The sequence below is a fragment of the Lactuca sativa genome, chromosome 4, assembly GCF_002870075.4.
Source record: "Lactuca sativa cultivar Salinas chromosome 4, Lsat_Salinas_v11, whole genome shotgun sequence".
Classification (NCBI taxonomy): domain Eukaryota; kingdom Viridiplantae; phylum Streptophyta; class Magnoliopsida; order Asterales; family Asteraceae; genus Lactuca; species Lactuca sativa.
Window position 1 is genome coordinate 228209750 of NC_056626.2, and position 17050 is coordinate 228226799.

Consider the following 17050-nt stretch of genomic DNA (forward strand, 5'->3'; position numbering starts at 1 on the left):
GGGGGGTGATACAAGTAGAATTATGCTAATTATTATATCAATCACATGTTATTAATAAGCAGCATTCAAATGATTGGCTACTCATTAGCCGTTTTATCAAACAGTTTCATTCAATTTTTTTTCATAAACACTTTATGTGTTTAAAACTCCTTATTACACTGTACCTTTTATTCTATATGTTTCAATTCAAACTTATTTACAATTGTGTTTCAAACAAACGTTTCTTTATACTAAACTGTTTTATCAAACCCATGCCTTCAAACCGTTTTATAGATTGACATCAAGTCGATCTTTTCTTAGATAATAATTATATTCAAAGGTTTTACAAAACTTATTTTATTGCTTTTATATTATAAATTGCATGCCTCTATATGTATAGTTATATAAGAAATGTTTAAAAGACTTAGGAAGGCTATCCACCCTGTTTCCTTTTCCTCGATTTGGATGTGGTCTGGTGGGATATCGGGTACTCGTCCGAAGGTCGTTTAAATATTTGTTATATATCATGTGTACATATATAGTCATAAAGGTCTTTCCAATTCATCCAATGCCCTTGGGTAGCAAGGGTATACATCCATGTTCATATGTACCAGTTAGATTACTAGTAAACTACCATATGGGTAGTTTAGGAAGATACTAGAACTATTACTAGAATGTGATATCATACAATGAGTCAGTTCATTCATGAGTCAATACTTGCTAGATAGAGAGAACATACATTACTATGAGAACATATACAACTATACTAGAGGAAGAACATATACAACTACACTAGAGGAAGAACATATACAACTATACTAGAGGAAGAACATATACAACTACACTAGAGGAAGAACATATACAACTATACTAGGAGAAGAACATATACAACTATACTAGGAGAAGAACATATACAACTGTACTAGAGGAAGAACATATACAACTATACTAGAAAGAGAACATATACTACGATACTAGAAAGAGTAACAATACATTACATATACATATATACATTGACAAAATTGTGATCCACTGTATCGGATCATGCCTTAAATGTCATGGCCCGAGTTGTAGCCAGAATTCTTTTGGAGGGAGAGCATGAGTTTGCATATAGATCTATACTGGATTGACTATCCTACACCTTGCTGCTAGCTACAGCTGGACCTGCAGGTCTGCGGGTGCCAAACGTCATTTCTTTTTACGACCATACCTTTGTCGTTGTTACCAGTCGATATTATGGTACAATTAATCACATGATACCTTAATATAAATCCGGTTTAAGGTAGTTAGTACAACAGTAGTTCCTATAATACAACACTACAGTAATACATTAATTTCCCCTTTTCATATATTTAGTGATCATTTCACTTAAACATTAAATGTAAAAACTATATTTTGTTAATGATAGTTACACTTGGGAAAATTACACACTTTTACAAGAAACGAACATTTAGAATAGTTAAGTCTTAGTAAAAGACTACATTGAGAACAGTTAGGTCTTGGTAGAAGACACCCTTTATATAATAGTAGGAATCATAGGGATTTCTAGGGTTTTTCAAATGTTTACAGTTGTTTTACAAACATTTTTACACTTACCGTTCATATACATTTTCCATACTTACAGTTCATATACATTTTCCGTACTTACAGTTCATATACATACAAATTCTTACATACAAATTATGACACTAAAATACTTATGATCTCACCAGCTTCAAAGCTGATACCCGCTTTCAAAATTACTTGTATCCTCAGGTCATCATAGACAGGTACCGATGCAAGGTTTAGGGAAGATGGAACCCGTTCAAGACTCATCTTTCATTTTGATTTATGTTTTAGTGTTTATCAAAATTTGACAGAACACACTTGTATAATAATTATATTATTAATGCAATGGATGATGTTGTTGCTTTGTTTACTACTTTTCATTGTTGTGATACTGTACATGATGTCCTCCGCCCCAGAATGTTTCCGCCGTTCTTGGTTTTGGGGTGTGACATTATACTTCCAACTACCCACAAGTGACCAATCTTTGACGAACCTTAGATCGTACTTGACAGTTGTTTAATTTACTTTAGTCATATCCGATTCTTGTCCTTTTTCCTCTTAATGCCCTAAGCATTTGGAATAGATAAAACGATCGAATATTACAACATATGTAATCAATTCTATACTCAAAGTGTATGGGATAGGATACATAATGTCTTACATAAAGACATGATACTTTACCAGTCTCTTGCTATAATATTGCTATATATAGAATTCCCTTATGTTTAATCTTTTCAACATAACATTCATATATGTCATTTGACTAAATTTGATTAAAATTTCTCGATCTAAGCTTTTAGATTTGAAAATGAAGTATAAATTTTTCTCCCTTAATTATAGAAAAACAACTTTTCAACCTCTGGAACTGTGCGAATTGAAACTTTTGTTTTCTATAATTAATATTGCTAACTTGCAACACAATAATCATGCTCCTACTAACATGATAATTATATCCTTACCAGCATAACACTTATGTTCCCACTAGCTTTGACATGTACTTAGAAATCAACTGGACTTCTAGAAATCAATACTTATTGACTTTCATTACGAAGGTTCATATTTCTGATACGTAATGCTTCAATAATACTTTATCTAAGCTCATACATCTTTTATTAGAAAGCTTATATATATATATATATATATATATATATATATATATATATATATATATATATATATATATATATATGTCTAAACTATTTCTGAACTTACAATAAGTCCCAAATGTTCAGAATAATTGCCAAATCTCACAATTCGAACTATGAAGAGGGATGTCGTAATCATAATCGAATTTGAGAATGCAATTTACACAATCGCTATCTCCTTAAAATCTTCCTAGTGAAAGAGTTTCCTCACAATCATTTTCATGAGATGGAGAGAAAACTTGTCACTTAGATTTTATGTTGTATGTGTTCCTATCCATATCAATTTGTATAACCATAATCATAAGACAATGTTTGTGACAAATCCAACTCATACGGACAAAATTTGTTTAATCTTAATTTCTTGCCATCTAGTAGCACAAGGGCCTATCATTGCTTCCAAGTTGTTCAGCAGCTCATCCATACAGATCATTGATTAATATGCTTTGCCTTTATGTACTCAAGTGAGGACTCACAGAACTCATATGCATAGTCAACCTTAAAACTAGAATGACATAGAAACAAAAATATGTCAACACGATAGGTTATCAAACTTTAAGTCGTGTGCTAGTGATTAACAATAGGTTTACTCTTGATTAGTTCTTGAAACTTTTCAAGATCATTTACACTCCCACTGACCTGTTGACATATAAGAATCTCTTGTCAATAAACATTCATTGACAAACAAATATTCAAGAGCTAGTGAGGATTCTTACACACAATTGGTTTTAGTTGATCTTTGTCTTATCCAAGACATCACAACTTACCAATTTCAAATGTGCAGGAGCAAGAAACATTTCTACTCCACATTTGATGAGTATTATAAACCTACTAAAGATGTGTCACTGAACGCGCAATCTTTGAGTACGACTCTAAGACTCGATTTTGGAATGAAGTATGACTCATCCTTTTGATTTAACCATTTCAGCAATTTATGATTCCTATTCTTAGCCATGCTAATGCACTAAGGTGTCCTTAGAGGATCAACTGTGATATGGTTATATTTTCATTAGGATGATCATAAAACAAGATACTCTATTACTATCCTTTTTTTTCAGACCGGAGAAAATTTTATCTTTCTGCCTAATTGATTCTTCTTATTCGTTCTGCTATACATTGAAACTTTTCCAATGATTCAGAATTACACTTAATATTTGAAGTATAACCATGTTTACTAAGCTTTTAGTAAATCATGACGAATAATCTTATCGTTCTTTGTGGCGGACTTGACTAGTGCACAACAATGTGTACTAGATCCCCTAGTCATTCACTTGACTCTCATATGTATGTGAACATAACTAAGAATCACATCAATTTTTCAATATTGCTAACAATAGAAACATAAAAACATCAATTTTCACAAATTCCATTGCAAGGAAATAAAATGAGACAAAAATCAAAATTTATTTTATTTATAAAAAAACACGGAAAAACTTGTTCTTACAATGCAATTACAAATGAAAACTATGTTACTAAATATTCCTAAGCAATCTATCATAACTCTCGAAGCAACAACTTAAAAATCTGATCATCGAACCATGCGATCGAAATTCATCTCTTCGCGATCAAACTCAACTCACTCTTCCTTTAAGCTTCTTTTCTTTTCTTCGATCCTATAAAACATCAAAATGCAATCTTATCACATGATGCATTAAGAATCTATAAATAGGAACTTAATAGAGTTAGACAGTTGATTTAACTGAAGGAGAGTCATACATCTTGACTCTCCCATCCTTGCGATCCCTCAGGTAGATACGACAGCTTCATAACCAATGGCCATTCTCTTGGTAGTGGAAACAAGTAGACTCTTTTGGAATAGAACATGGGACAATCTCAGATTCAGCCATTCTCTTTACCATCTGAGCAAACGGTTTGACCTTGGCCAATCCCTTTCCATTGGGAAGAGAAAACTTTTCTGGACTTCCAATGTTGCCATTGTCAATGTCCATGGAAGTTTGGGAGGTTGATCTACCAGTCAACTTTGTTTTACCAGTGCGCCAAATCATTGTTGATTCAGCAGCAATAAGCAAATAAGTCAGATCAATGAGGGTCACGTCGTGGTCCATCATATAGTAATCTTTAATGAACTCACTATATGAGTCAGGAAGTGATTGAAGAACCAAGTCAACAGCCAACTTCCTTGAGACAACAACACCTAACATTCCCAGTTTGTCAATGTGTGACTTCATCTCCAAGACGTGTGCACACACAGACCTTCCATCTTCATGTTTGCTTGTCAATAGGTCTTGAGTGACCTTGAACTTTTCAAGTCTTCGAACATGTGGGTCAGGGAGAATAATTGGAGGAGGTGGAGGAAGTGAAGCATGATTTCCATTTCCACGATCCAATCATGGAATATCATCTTCATGTGGAAAGATTTTTCCAAAGGATTCAGGAAGAACATAATTGTTAGATTTTGACATCTACAAAAGGGAGAAATTCAAGTTAGTTGATTCAATCATTAATATAACACACAAATGAAATATTAAGGCTAGAACCCAACACAATATTCTACAACTCGGAAGAGGGATGTCGTAATCCAGTTGTAAAATATTTGAAGGTAGGTAAATGACGATTTACCAATTTCCACCATGAAAAAATGAAAAAAGAAAATTAGGTTTTAAATGAATTGAAATTCCTATATCTTTTGAGATTACTTTTCAATGGCATGTTTAATCTCAATTATGCCCTTCAAGTTTGTGATTGGGATGCCGAGAATCACAAACAATGTGTGAATAACCATGCAAATTAGCTTGGTACTCTCGAAGACGTATATCACCTAATCAATGTGCCGATTAACCACACACGCTCCATTGATCTATGATAATCTACAAGCTACCCATTGTCATCCTTCATTGGTCCCATATTAGTGTGTTGGTTAACCACACACGCTCCACTAATGACCAACAAGGTGCAATCTGCGATTTCATGGATTAACACCAAATTCACATTTCTCCTAAAGTAACTAAGATTTGGGAATTTTTAAAAACGTTTAGTTACTTCGTATTTCATTATGCTTATAATGGAAGTTTGTGTCCTATCCTACCCTTTTGGCTAACGACCCTCCACTGGTTAAGAGTGCGGTGGGTAAGAGTGGATACCTAATGGCGGTCATTTTACAGGCCGCTTCCTTAAACACCCCTTATAGACTAGCTTCGTGAATGAGACATACTAACGGTAAGACTGACTTTTTACTTATACATATATAATAAATTAAACTTTTAATCTTATAATAGTATACGGGTGTATTTTAAACTTTTAAAATAGTAGGTGGTTTAATCTTTTAAATAAATTATACTTTTAATTAAATTAAAATTTTAAAGCATGTCATTATGGATTTATTAATTCTCACTTTTAATTACACATTTAATTAATTTAATAAAACCATAAGGGTGTAACTTGAACTATTCAAAATACTAGGGTTTTAGAATTTAATATCTCAAAATTAAGACTTTTTAATTAAATTTTAAATTCCAAAACTTGAGAACAAATTTTGAAACCTTTCAAAATATTAGGGTTTAACAATTTAAATTTCAAAAGCTAAAACTTTTAATTTCAAATTTAAACTGTAAAACCTAAAGGGTGTAATTTACAACTTTTTTCAAAATTACTAGGTTAAATATTTGAATCAAAATAATCATATATTATCCATATTTAACCAAATCCACCGATTTTGATAAATATATCCATACCAATCATAAAAAATCGAATTTAGGCAAGAAAAACGAGTTTTGGTAATAATGCTAATCAAAATCTGACCAAAAAATCGAAAAAACTGGCACCAGGTCACTCAACTCGTCGAGTTCACTATGGAACTCGTCGAGTCCAAGCAACTCATCGAGTCCATACATGAACTCGGCGAGTTCATCAATCAGACAACAAAATTTTCGATTTCTTGATTTTTTTGGCAGTTCACTTTTGCATCTATTTAATAGAAAAACGACCTAGGCTCTGATACCACTGTTGGGTTTTGAAGATAACATCATTCCTATGGTGTACATGCAACCCTAATTGCTTTGGATGTAGGTTTTTCTAATTTGAACATACAACTATGAATACCAAAGCAATAACCCTATAACTAGCTTACATATTTTAAAAATCACATATGATTGGGGTTAGAATCCTTACCTCTCTTTTTATGTAGTAATAACAAGTTTAATCCTTCTTGATCTTGACTTCTGAAAGCCTAGTGCCCCAAGTGTTGCACCTCTAATGGAGTCACAAACACCCAATGCAGGGAGGATGACTTAGGAGAGAAGGATTTCGGCTAAGGTTTCTTTCTTGAATGCTTAGTCTGAAAATCCCCTTGTATGGGGTCCTATATATATATATATATATATATATATATATATATATATATATATATATATATATATATATATATATATATATATATATATATATATATATATATAGATGTGGCTGCTAGGGTTTTCAAGTGGAAACCTTAATACCTAACTTAGGCAACAAGCAACCCATGAACTCCTTCCTTAGAACCCATGGACAAAATCTTATGGGTTTTCCCATAAGTTTCGTCCACTCCACTCTATGGAGTCAATTAGCCTAATTATGCAACTATCAATGATTTGCATAACAGTCCTCCATTTATTTAATTAGTCTCTTTGATCACTAAATTAATTCCAAATTAATTTATGATCAATACTAATTAAATAATATGATTTCCAAATAATATATTAATCTTGTAATATATTAATAAAACCATTTTCAAGTACCAATTTATTATTCACATAATAAATTCTACCTCTCTCATTTTGTCATCCTATCAAGTTGCATAAATGAAGACAACCCAAAAAAAACCATGCTTATCGTTTTTCCAAATTAGTCTTGCAGATACATATAATTTAGAAGAATAAGTGAGTGATTCATACACAACATCTCTTTCCTTTATCGAGGGTTCTACCAATTGATATCTTTCCAAAAATAATTCAAAGTCAATTTCTTGATTTGTATCTTCAATTTTTGGAAACTTAGAAAGTTCTTCTGTCAAACCCTGATCAATGAACCTACAAAGTCCTTCAAATTGTATCTGATTAAATCCAGGTATTGTGGACATTACGTCTATCCCATAATATTTTGAAATTGTTAGTTATTTATATTCATCCATCTCGAATTCTCTAAAAAAACCATTTTGGCTGGCTCGTTATCCATCAAATCCTATAGCAATGATGGAATTTCGATTCCATGAATCTTTGACTGGAATCTTTGAGATAGGTGGAATTCAAATTTATACTTAATTTCAATTTAATTTAAATTGTCATTTTTAAGAGATGCAAATGGAACGGAATTGAGAAAACAGTCCTAGAAACATAATTTTCCTGCTTAGTCTTACTATGCTTTGGGATTTTTTTATAATATAAAAACTGAGTTAGTTTCTTATATTATAATGTAAAACGGTATTGATATTCTAATCTACTTGAATATTTAATACCATAAAACTAAAGGAATGTTGTATTGATGAACCAAGAGGATATACCTAATGTCTTTTCTCTTCTTTTATTTTTTATTGTCCTCCTGTCGTCAATTGATAGTTGATAGTGTTATATATATATATATATATATATATATATATATATATATATATATATATATATATATATATATATATATATATATATATATAATTTGATATGACTTTGATATGATTTAGGGCTCAATAAAATTCCCAAATCAGACTTTGGTAATTTTTTTTTAATTTTTTTTTGCATCTCCTGCTCTGCTGATTCAGACGTATCGTATCTTGGATCCAATGCAAAACTTTTTCTCAATGAGAGAGATAAAGACGAGAAAAACCAATGAAATAAAGTTGAAAGATTGTATAGTTTAATGGTAAAGTTTTATTACCATTAACCCCCAAAAAAGATAACGAGTTTTTCAGGTTGATTAATATCCTATTCATCTTCTAAAGGTGTCCCTCGGCTGATTTATATTTAAGTTAAGGTGGCCTTAGGCCTTATTCCCTATTGGATTTGTATTGTGTAGTGCCTTTTGATTTCCTAAAGGTGGCCATAGGCCCCTATGGTCCAGTGGTTACGACCTTTATCTTTCACGGAGAAAACGAGGGCTCAAGTCCCTCTAGGGGTATACCAAGACCATAGAATCGGATAATACTATGTATTTCCCAATACTTATATTGATTCTATTTACTTTGTTCGCTGGATTCTTAGGAATTCCTTTCAATCAAGACGTTGATATATTATCCAAATGATCATGAGGTAAATCAGCAGCGATTCCACCAATACGAAAAAATATGTGCATCATTCGCATACTGGTGGCAGCTTCGAATAGGTCATATATCAATTCTCTTTCTCGAAAAATATAGAAGAAAGGAGTTTGCGCCCCAATATCTGCCATAAAAGGGCCAAGCCATAACAAATGCGAAGCTATACGACTTAACTCCAACATAATGACTCTGATATAGCTGGCCCTTTTAGGGACTTGAATATTGCCTAATTGCTCTGGTGCATTTACAGTTATTGCTTCTGTGAACATAGTAGCTAAATAATCCCAACGTGTTACATAAGGCAAATATTGTATAATTGTTCGACTTTCTACAATTTTTTCCATACCTCTGTGTAAATAACCCAATATTGGTTCACAGTCAATAACATCTTCACCATCTAGAGTAACAATGAGTCGAAGAACACCGTGCATTGATGGGTGGTGAGGTCCCATATTGACTATCATGAGGTATTTTCTTGTAGTTGGTCCAGTCATAGGTTTTTCCTAATTCATTCTTCCATGAATTGCTGAAAACGAAAAGAAGTTCATCAAACTTTAAGCGATAATTCAAACTAACTCTTCAAATTAACGAGTTTTTCTCTCTCGAATATTCAACTGTCCTATTAACTCTTTATAACGCGCTCTATTTTTTTTTGACAAATAAGTCAGTAACCATTGATGTTTTCCTAGAATTTCGGCAGACCTCTCTGAGATAAATAGTCTTTTTTGTGTAATTCCAAATGTGAATAAGTTTATGTATCTTATTGGTGAAACTTACTACTTGAAATTCAACAGATCCTCTATTTTCTTTGTTTTCTTCTTGTTCTTGAAAAATAATTGAAATAAATGAATTTTTTACTATAAAATAATTTCACACACCCCTTTTTACAGATATTGATTTTATTAAGCAGTAATAATAATGTCAGAAATTTTAATATAGTATACACAATAATCAGATTTTTTTTATAGACTCCTGGTTTTGTCAATTAATAAATCCTATTTTGGAATTCATTTGTATAGTAAAAAGACGATACCAAATAGTTTAGTACGAAAATTTTGTTGATTAATTTCTAGCTTTAATTGATACGACATTTTTCCTACGTCATTTCCTTATTATTGCACTATCCTAGACTGGAATGTAAAACAGTGCATATGTTCATTTGGTTGCTTGCATATAACATGGATATATTTAGATCACGGACAAAACTGATTGATAGAACAATAGAATATCTAGGAAACTCAAAATTGTTAATCATGGATATATATATATATATATATATATATATATATATATATATATATATATATATATATATATATATATGTATATATCCTTAACATACTCAAGTGGCTCCCATTATTTGTATCAAACCAATACCGATTCATACAAGCTAAATCTTCTAATCGATAAATAGGCCAAAAAAAGAACTTGAATTTAATTAATTCATTTTTTTATGTCAAAATCTTTATTTTCATCCAAAAATTGACTCAATTTTTTTTTATCTTGTTCTCGTTGTAAACTAATGTGTTTCTATCCACACCAGTGTTATTCTTTAAATTCAAATTAAAAGAAATGAGAATTCTTAATTCTCTATGGCGTCTAGACGATAAATTTTTTTCAGGAACTAGCAAATCAGAATTCCTTTTGTCTATATTTTTAGCAACATTTTCTTGTTTTTGGTATCTTTGATTACTTTGGTACTTACTTTTATAAACCAATGAAATACCTATGATTTGATACATAAAAAACTGTCAGTCATTTTTGAGAGATGGGCGAGCAGGTTCCATAATTAATATTCATGTTTTCATTAATTGTGTAAGATTTAAATTCCTACTCATTATACGCATATCCATTTCTTTCCTTTGAATATAGGATATGGTAATTTTTCTGACATTTGACAGATTGGTTATACATAATATCCCAACAATGAAGTTCTTTTATTAATTGGGCTCAAAATTCGAGATATATGGTAAATCCATTTCATATAGTAATTTTTAAAAATTATAAAAAATTATAAATTAAGAAGTCATAAAGTTATCCAAATTTTTTTGCCATGTAATCCATTAGTTTCAACAATCCATTAATTTGAACTAAAAATATTATATCTGCCCTTACTGAGAAAAAGAAAAATTGTTCATTATTGTAAGAGTAAATTGCTGAAATTGTCCCTATGGTTTAGTCAAAATTCCATGTTTGGTCCCTAACATGTTTTTTGCACTCGGATTGTCGCTATGGTTTGATTTTGTTGCATTTTTCGTCCCTATGGTTTGGTCAAAATTGCACGTTTGGTCCCTAACTTTATGTATGTAAGGGACAAAAAATGCAACAAAATCAAACCATAGGGACTAACTGAGTGCAAAAAAAAGTTAGGGACCAAACGTGCAATTTTGACCAAACCATAGGGATGATTTCAATAATTTACTCTTATTGTAGAGGTCGATGGGGAAAATAAGACTCCCCACCATAAAAATATTAGTGAAAATATAGACAAAACTGTAAGATTGGTCCATGTGGTATTAAAAAAACTTTGGTTGGAGTCCAAAAACTTTCTCACTTGCATAGAAGGTCCAAAATAAAGTTTTTTCTCTGTTTTTGGTCCAAAAAACATAAAAAAACGATTATGCCCTTTAAATTTCTTTTTTCCTTTTTCTATAACTATTTAAATGTTATTTTGATTTTAAAAAAATGAAAAGAAAAAAAACAAATAGGACCTAACACCCCACCATTCTCTCTCTCTCTCTCTCTCTCTCTCTCCCTCTCTCTCTCTCTCTCTCTCTCTCTCTCTCTCTCTCCCTCTCTCTCTCTCTCTCTGTGTGTGCCCATCGTTATCACATCCACTCAATCTTGTCTTTGTTGCTCGATCTTCTAATCCCCATCCCAGATCCTGCTATATGACATATTCATTGCTCTTTTCAAACAAACAGCATCATTTGTGTGTGTTGAAGAGCAAACCCAAATGAAACCCATAAGAATGATATCAAAGTCTTAGATGGGTGCTTTGCAGGTTATGGTGTTGGAGTTGGAGGGCCTTTCAAACCATCATCACAATGGGTGGACTTGGAACACCAAGCTTTGATATAAAAATACATCACTGCTGATGTTACGACTCCTTCTAATCTACTTATTTCGACAAAAAAAACCCCTTCAATCTGCTGCTTTCTCTACTTATTCAGGCACATATCTCCGAAAAAAATTCTTATGATTTTACTAACCTTTTGAATTTGCTTCTTTATTTTGGGATTTAAACTTCGATTTAGGATTTTTCAAGGTGGATAAACTTGTTATTTTTTTATTTTAAGTAGTTGGATAGGGTGTGTTGGATCTAGATTTCTGCAACAGCTATGATCTGTGCCGGGGAGGTGCCCGAGGACAGACAGAAAGAAGTAGCGGTGCGCCAAACACTCCATTGTTTGCTTCTCACGAGAACCACCACAGTTTGTCAACATTCTTGGACATCTCCGTCTCTGTTCTTCAGAAACACCACCATCAAAGAAATTACCTTTCATCAACATCGAGTTCTAATTTCCGAACATTTCATTCACCCGCTAACTCCTACAGTGTCATCGTCCTGCTGTTGCCTATTCATCGGAAGGAAGGGTAAGAGTTTCATCGACATTGATTTCTCTGGTGACTCCATTAGGTAAGTTCTTCCAGCGATTCATACTAGAGGATGATTCTCAGAATGTGTTTCCATTTGGCAGTGTGTGTGTGTGTTTTGAGTTCGTGGTATATGCTATTGGGTATATGTGTGACCGATTTAACAGTGTATATGTGTGTGTGTGTGTGTGTTTTGAGTTGTAGTTGTGTGTGTGTTTTTGAGTTGCAGGTGTGTGTTTTTTTTATGAGTTAAGGTATAGGTATGTATATGTGAAGCATTTATTTAAGTTTCATTGTGTTACATAGGGAAGAAGACGAAGTGTGTATGTGTGATATGTAATGTGAAGTATTTATTTAAGTTTCATTGTCTTACATAGGGAAGAAGACGAAGTGTGTATGTGTGAGTGTGTGAGAGAGAGAGAATAGAGAGAGTGAGTATGATGGGGTGGGTGGTGGTCCTATTCTTTTTTTTCTTAAATCAAAATAACATTAAAATAGTTATAAAAAAAGGAAAATTTAAATTTAAAAGGCAAAATCGTCTTTTCAAGTTTTTTTGGACTAAAAACACAGAAAAACTTTGATTTTGACCCTTCTATGCAAGTGGGAAAGTTTTTGGACCCCATCCAAAGATTTTTGAATACCACATGGACCAATCTTGCAGTTTTGTCGAAAATATACTACAAAGAAATAAAAAATCTTGAGTAAACTACACGATTCGTCCCTAACGTAAGTTTCAAATTGCACATTGAGTCCCTATTTTTAAAAATTAACTCGGAAAGTCCCTCATTTGTTTAAATTTTGCACGCTTCATCCCTAATTTCGTTAGCTAGACATAAAAAGACGATTTTTCCCTTATCTTTATCTTTTTTATTTGTTAGTTATATTTAATTAATTAATTATTCATTTGTTTATTTAAAGTAATGGACCCCACCACGTATACCCTCTTTATCTCTTTATATCTTCATTCAAGCATGAATCAATTAGAAGTCTATGTTCTCCTCTTTGTCGCCGGTGACTGTGAATCTCATTTTTCCGACTTAATGAGAAAAAGGAGATTGATGAGAATGAGGAAGGAGCACCATGAATCTCATTTTTCTTGCTTAGGTGTTGCAATACATACAGTGGAGGAGGAGATGCATCTAGTGACCTCCACTCTCCAGCCATCCATTGACCTCCATCTCCGACTACCTACCATCACCTCCAACCGCCTACCAACGATCACGTCTACTAAACGTCAAAGAAGATGAAGGGTTCCGACCAGTTTTAGCTTCCACAACCCTTTGCCTCCAGCAACCACCACCATTTGCCTCCAACAACCACCTTTAAAGAGCCCCAAACCAAACCAAAATAAAAAAAGAAACTTGAAATTGGTTCTAGAAAATAAAATCGACACTAGTTCCAGAAACTAAAATCAAAATCAAAATCCTACGTATGGTGGTTGTCTTCTTCTCCGGAAATCACTTCCATAAAAAACAAAGGAGCTTTCAAAGAAATCAGTGAGAATAGGAGACTCGGTGCAAAAAAAGCTCCACCCGAACCCATCTTGTTCCACTCTTCCTTCGTCTTCTCCGACCACTCTACGAGTTGCAGGTATGGTGGTGGCATCGTTTTAGCTACGTCGTTGGAGGCGTTCAGATCTGATACATGGAGGTGAAGATTTGAAGAGATGATGAAGACCTCAGACCTGATACAGGGTTGTGGATGCAAGTGATAAAAGAAAGGGGGAGGAGAAAGATAAAGGGAAAGGGAATAATATCAGTTTCGTGATGGTTGTTTCTGGCAGGAGAAACAATGTGCAGGTGGAGTGAAGCGATGGCGGTGGTGGATCCAACAACCCATTTCTCTCTAGCTCCGGCAACCCATGTGAAGAAGATGAACCGAATGGGATTGAATGGTGTGGGTAGGATTAGGGTAGATGGTAAGTGTTTGGGGGTGGTGGGCCCATTTTTTGTTTTCTGGATTTTTTATTTTTCTTTTAAATAGTTAATAACAAACAAATCATAAAATATATCAAAAAACAAATAAAAAGGGTAAAATAGACATTTTATGTCCGTCGGGGAAGGTCCGAGTTAAAAAAATACATTACAGGGACAGTTCGAGTTAATTTTTGAAAATAAGGACTCAACGTGCAATTTAACACTTGGACAAATGACGAATCGTATAATTTACTCAAAAATCTTATACTGGTCTATTTCTTATTGATTAGAATAGGGAGTGCTCATTGTTAATTTCATATTCAAAAAAGTATTGAGCCAAATTTGTGAGTCAAATCCATTTCGATTATTCCAATATATTAGAACTTATTTGTTTGTCGTACAAAAAAACTTTTGGAATTCCCAGTAGAAAGAGATTTCCCTAATGACAAAGCTTTTAACGAATACGCTTTTTTGATATAGAAGTACGTTTTTTTGGAACTGCCATTTGAAAATTATTGTTATAGTTGGATGTGAAAGACATCTATTATTCAAAAAAAAATTATTATTTCTTATTCATTATCTATTTTTTCTATAAATAATATTCTCTTCATAAAAAAAAATATAGATATGTAAAAGATCCGTTAAATTGGATCAAAAATTACTCGAAATAATAAAATTTTGATTCCATACAACATTTGTCATGGGAATTTGATAGAATATAGAATAAAGATATACAAACAAAAGCCAATCCCAATGAAAAGGCAGAATAAATAGGATTGGGAAGTATTATTACTCCTAGACCCCCCAATATAAGACTCAATCCCATAAAGACTAAAAGAAAATCATGTATTAGTCCAGGTAAATCCATTATATATAAATCAGAGATAAATAAATCAAAATCTTTCATAACTTTATTGACCTGGTCAGGAAAAAAGAAGTAACTCTACTTTTTATAATAGTTCTTATAAAAAAAAATTCCATTTTCATGGATATGGATTGATGGAGATATAGTTATTGGCTTAATCTCTCGAAAGAGTAATTTGAATCCATATATTTGCAAATCCTCAATATAGACTATAGAAATAGATTTTCAATATAAATTAAAACAGAATTCACGCCCCCTAATCAATATAATTGTAATTATTCACCAAATAAAAACCTTAATTCTTTTAGATGAAAATGAGTTCTTAAGTTTTTATTTCAGGCAAATTGAAAATTGTTCGAATTGTGTAATCATCAATTACTGACATTGGTAAACGACCCAAAGCAATTTGATTATAATTCAATTCATGACGATCATAAGTAGAAAGTTCATATTCTTTAGTCATTGCTAAACAATTTGTTGGACAATACTCAACGCAATTACCACAAAATATACATATTCCAAAATCAATACTATAATTAAGCAATCGTTTCTTTCTAATATCAGTTTCCAATTTCCAATCAACAACGGGCAAATCTATAGGACATACACGAACAAATACTTCACAAGCAATGCATTTATCAAATTCAAAGTGGATTCATCCGTCGAAACGCTCGGATGTGATCAATTTTTCGTAGGGGTATTGAATAGTTACAGGTAAACGATTCGCGTGTGATAAGGTAATCATGAAACCTTAACCAATATACCTCGCGACTCGTACTATTTGTTGGCCATAATTCATGAACTCAGTTACCATAGGGAACATATCGTGAATATCTATAAAAAATAGGATACTTGTTTCTTTCTCTTGTTTGAGACAAGTCGTGAATATGAATATAGAAGTATTTTTTCACAGTGAAATAAGTTGGGAACAAGTTCTTAATAATAGATTACCTAGAGAAATAGGTAAAAGAAATTTCCATCCAAAATTTAATAATTGGTCCATTCTCAGTCTCGGTAAAGTCCATCTTGTTGCGATAGAAATGAACAAGAACAAATAAGTTTTAGCTAATGTAATAAAGATACCAATTATTGTTCCAAAGACTCTACCTCTTTTAGTAGTTTCAAAAACCTCGGGAACAAATATGTACGGAATAGAAAGATTCCAACCCCCGAAGTAAAGAACTGTTACAAATAATGAAAAAAACTGGTAAATTTAAATATGAAGCAACGTAAAATAAACCAAATTTTATACCGGAATATTTGGTTTGATAACCTACTACTAATTCTTCTTCTGCTTCTGGTAAATCAAAGGGTAATCGTTCACACTCGGCTTGGGAAGAAATTAGAAAAACTAGAAAGCCTATAGGTTGACACCACAAATTCCATCCCCAAAAACCATATTTTGACTGCGCTTCAACTATATCAACTGTACTTGAACTGTTAGATAATCATAGTGGATGATAACATCACCGTTCCCATCCATATTCCAGAACTATACATGAGATTTTCATCTCATATGGCTCCTCAAAGGTCACAAATCAATCTAAGGACCCGTCCATTATTATTTTTCTTAATATGTTTGTAGGATATATAGATAGAAAATCAAATCCATTGTAAGGTCCCCATTAGACATTGGAATTTCGTTTGCTATATTTATAATAAAGTGCTTCTGAATTCATCTTATCTTTTAATAATATAAATTATTCTTTTTTGAGTAATAACTTAATCCTTGAATAAAATGTTTCTTGTAGCAATATCCATA

General features: G+C 32.4%; 1 protein-coding gene and 1 pseudogene across 1 annotated transcript; both read right to left on the reverse strand.

The window, feature by feature from the left end:
* Positions 1-8867: 8867 nt before the first annotated feature.
* Positions 8868-9407, reverse strand: LOC111890284 (NAD(P)H-quinone oxidoreductase subunit H, chloroplastic). Its single transcript, XM_023886427.2, has one exon. The coding sequence runs from the start codon at positions 9402-9404 to the stop codon at positions 8868-8870; it is 537 nt and encodes a 178-aa protein (XP_023742195.2). The 5' UTR covers positions 9405-9407.
* A 6203-nt stretch (positions 9408-15610) lies between these two features.
* LOC111890306 (uncharacterized) lies at positions 15611-16730 on the reverse strand (annotated as a pseudogene).
* Between the last annotated feature and the right edge of the window lie 320 nt (positions 16731-17050).

Excerpts from the sequence above, each read along its gene's own strand:
- LOC111890284 (XM_023886427.2), bottom strand. The coding sequence starts at position 9,404 with ATGACTGGACCAACTACAAGAAAATACCTCATGATAGTCAATATGGGA.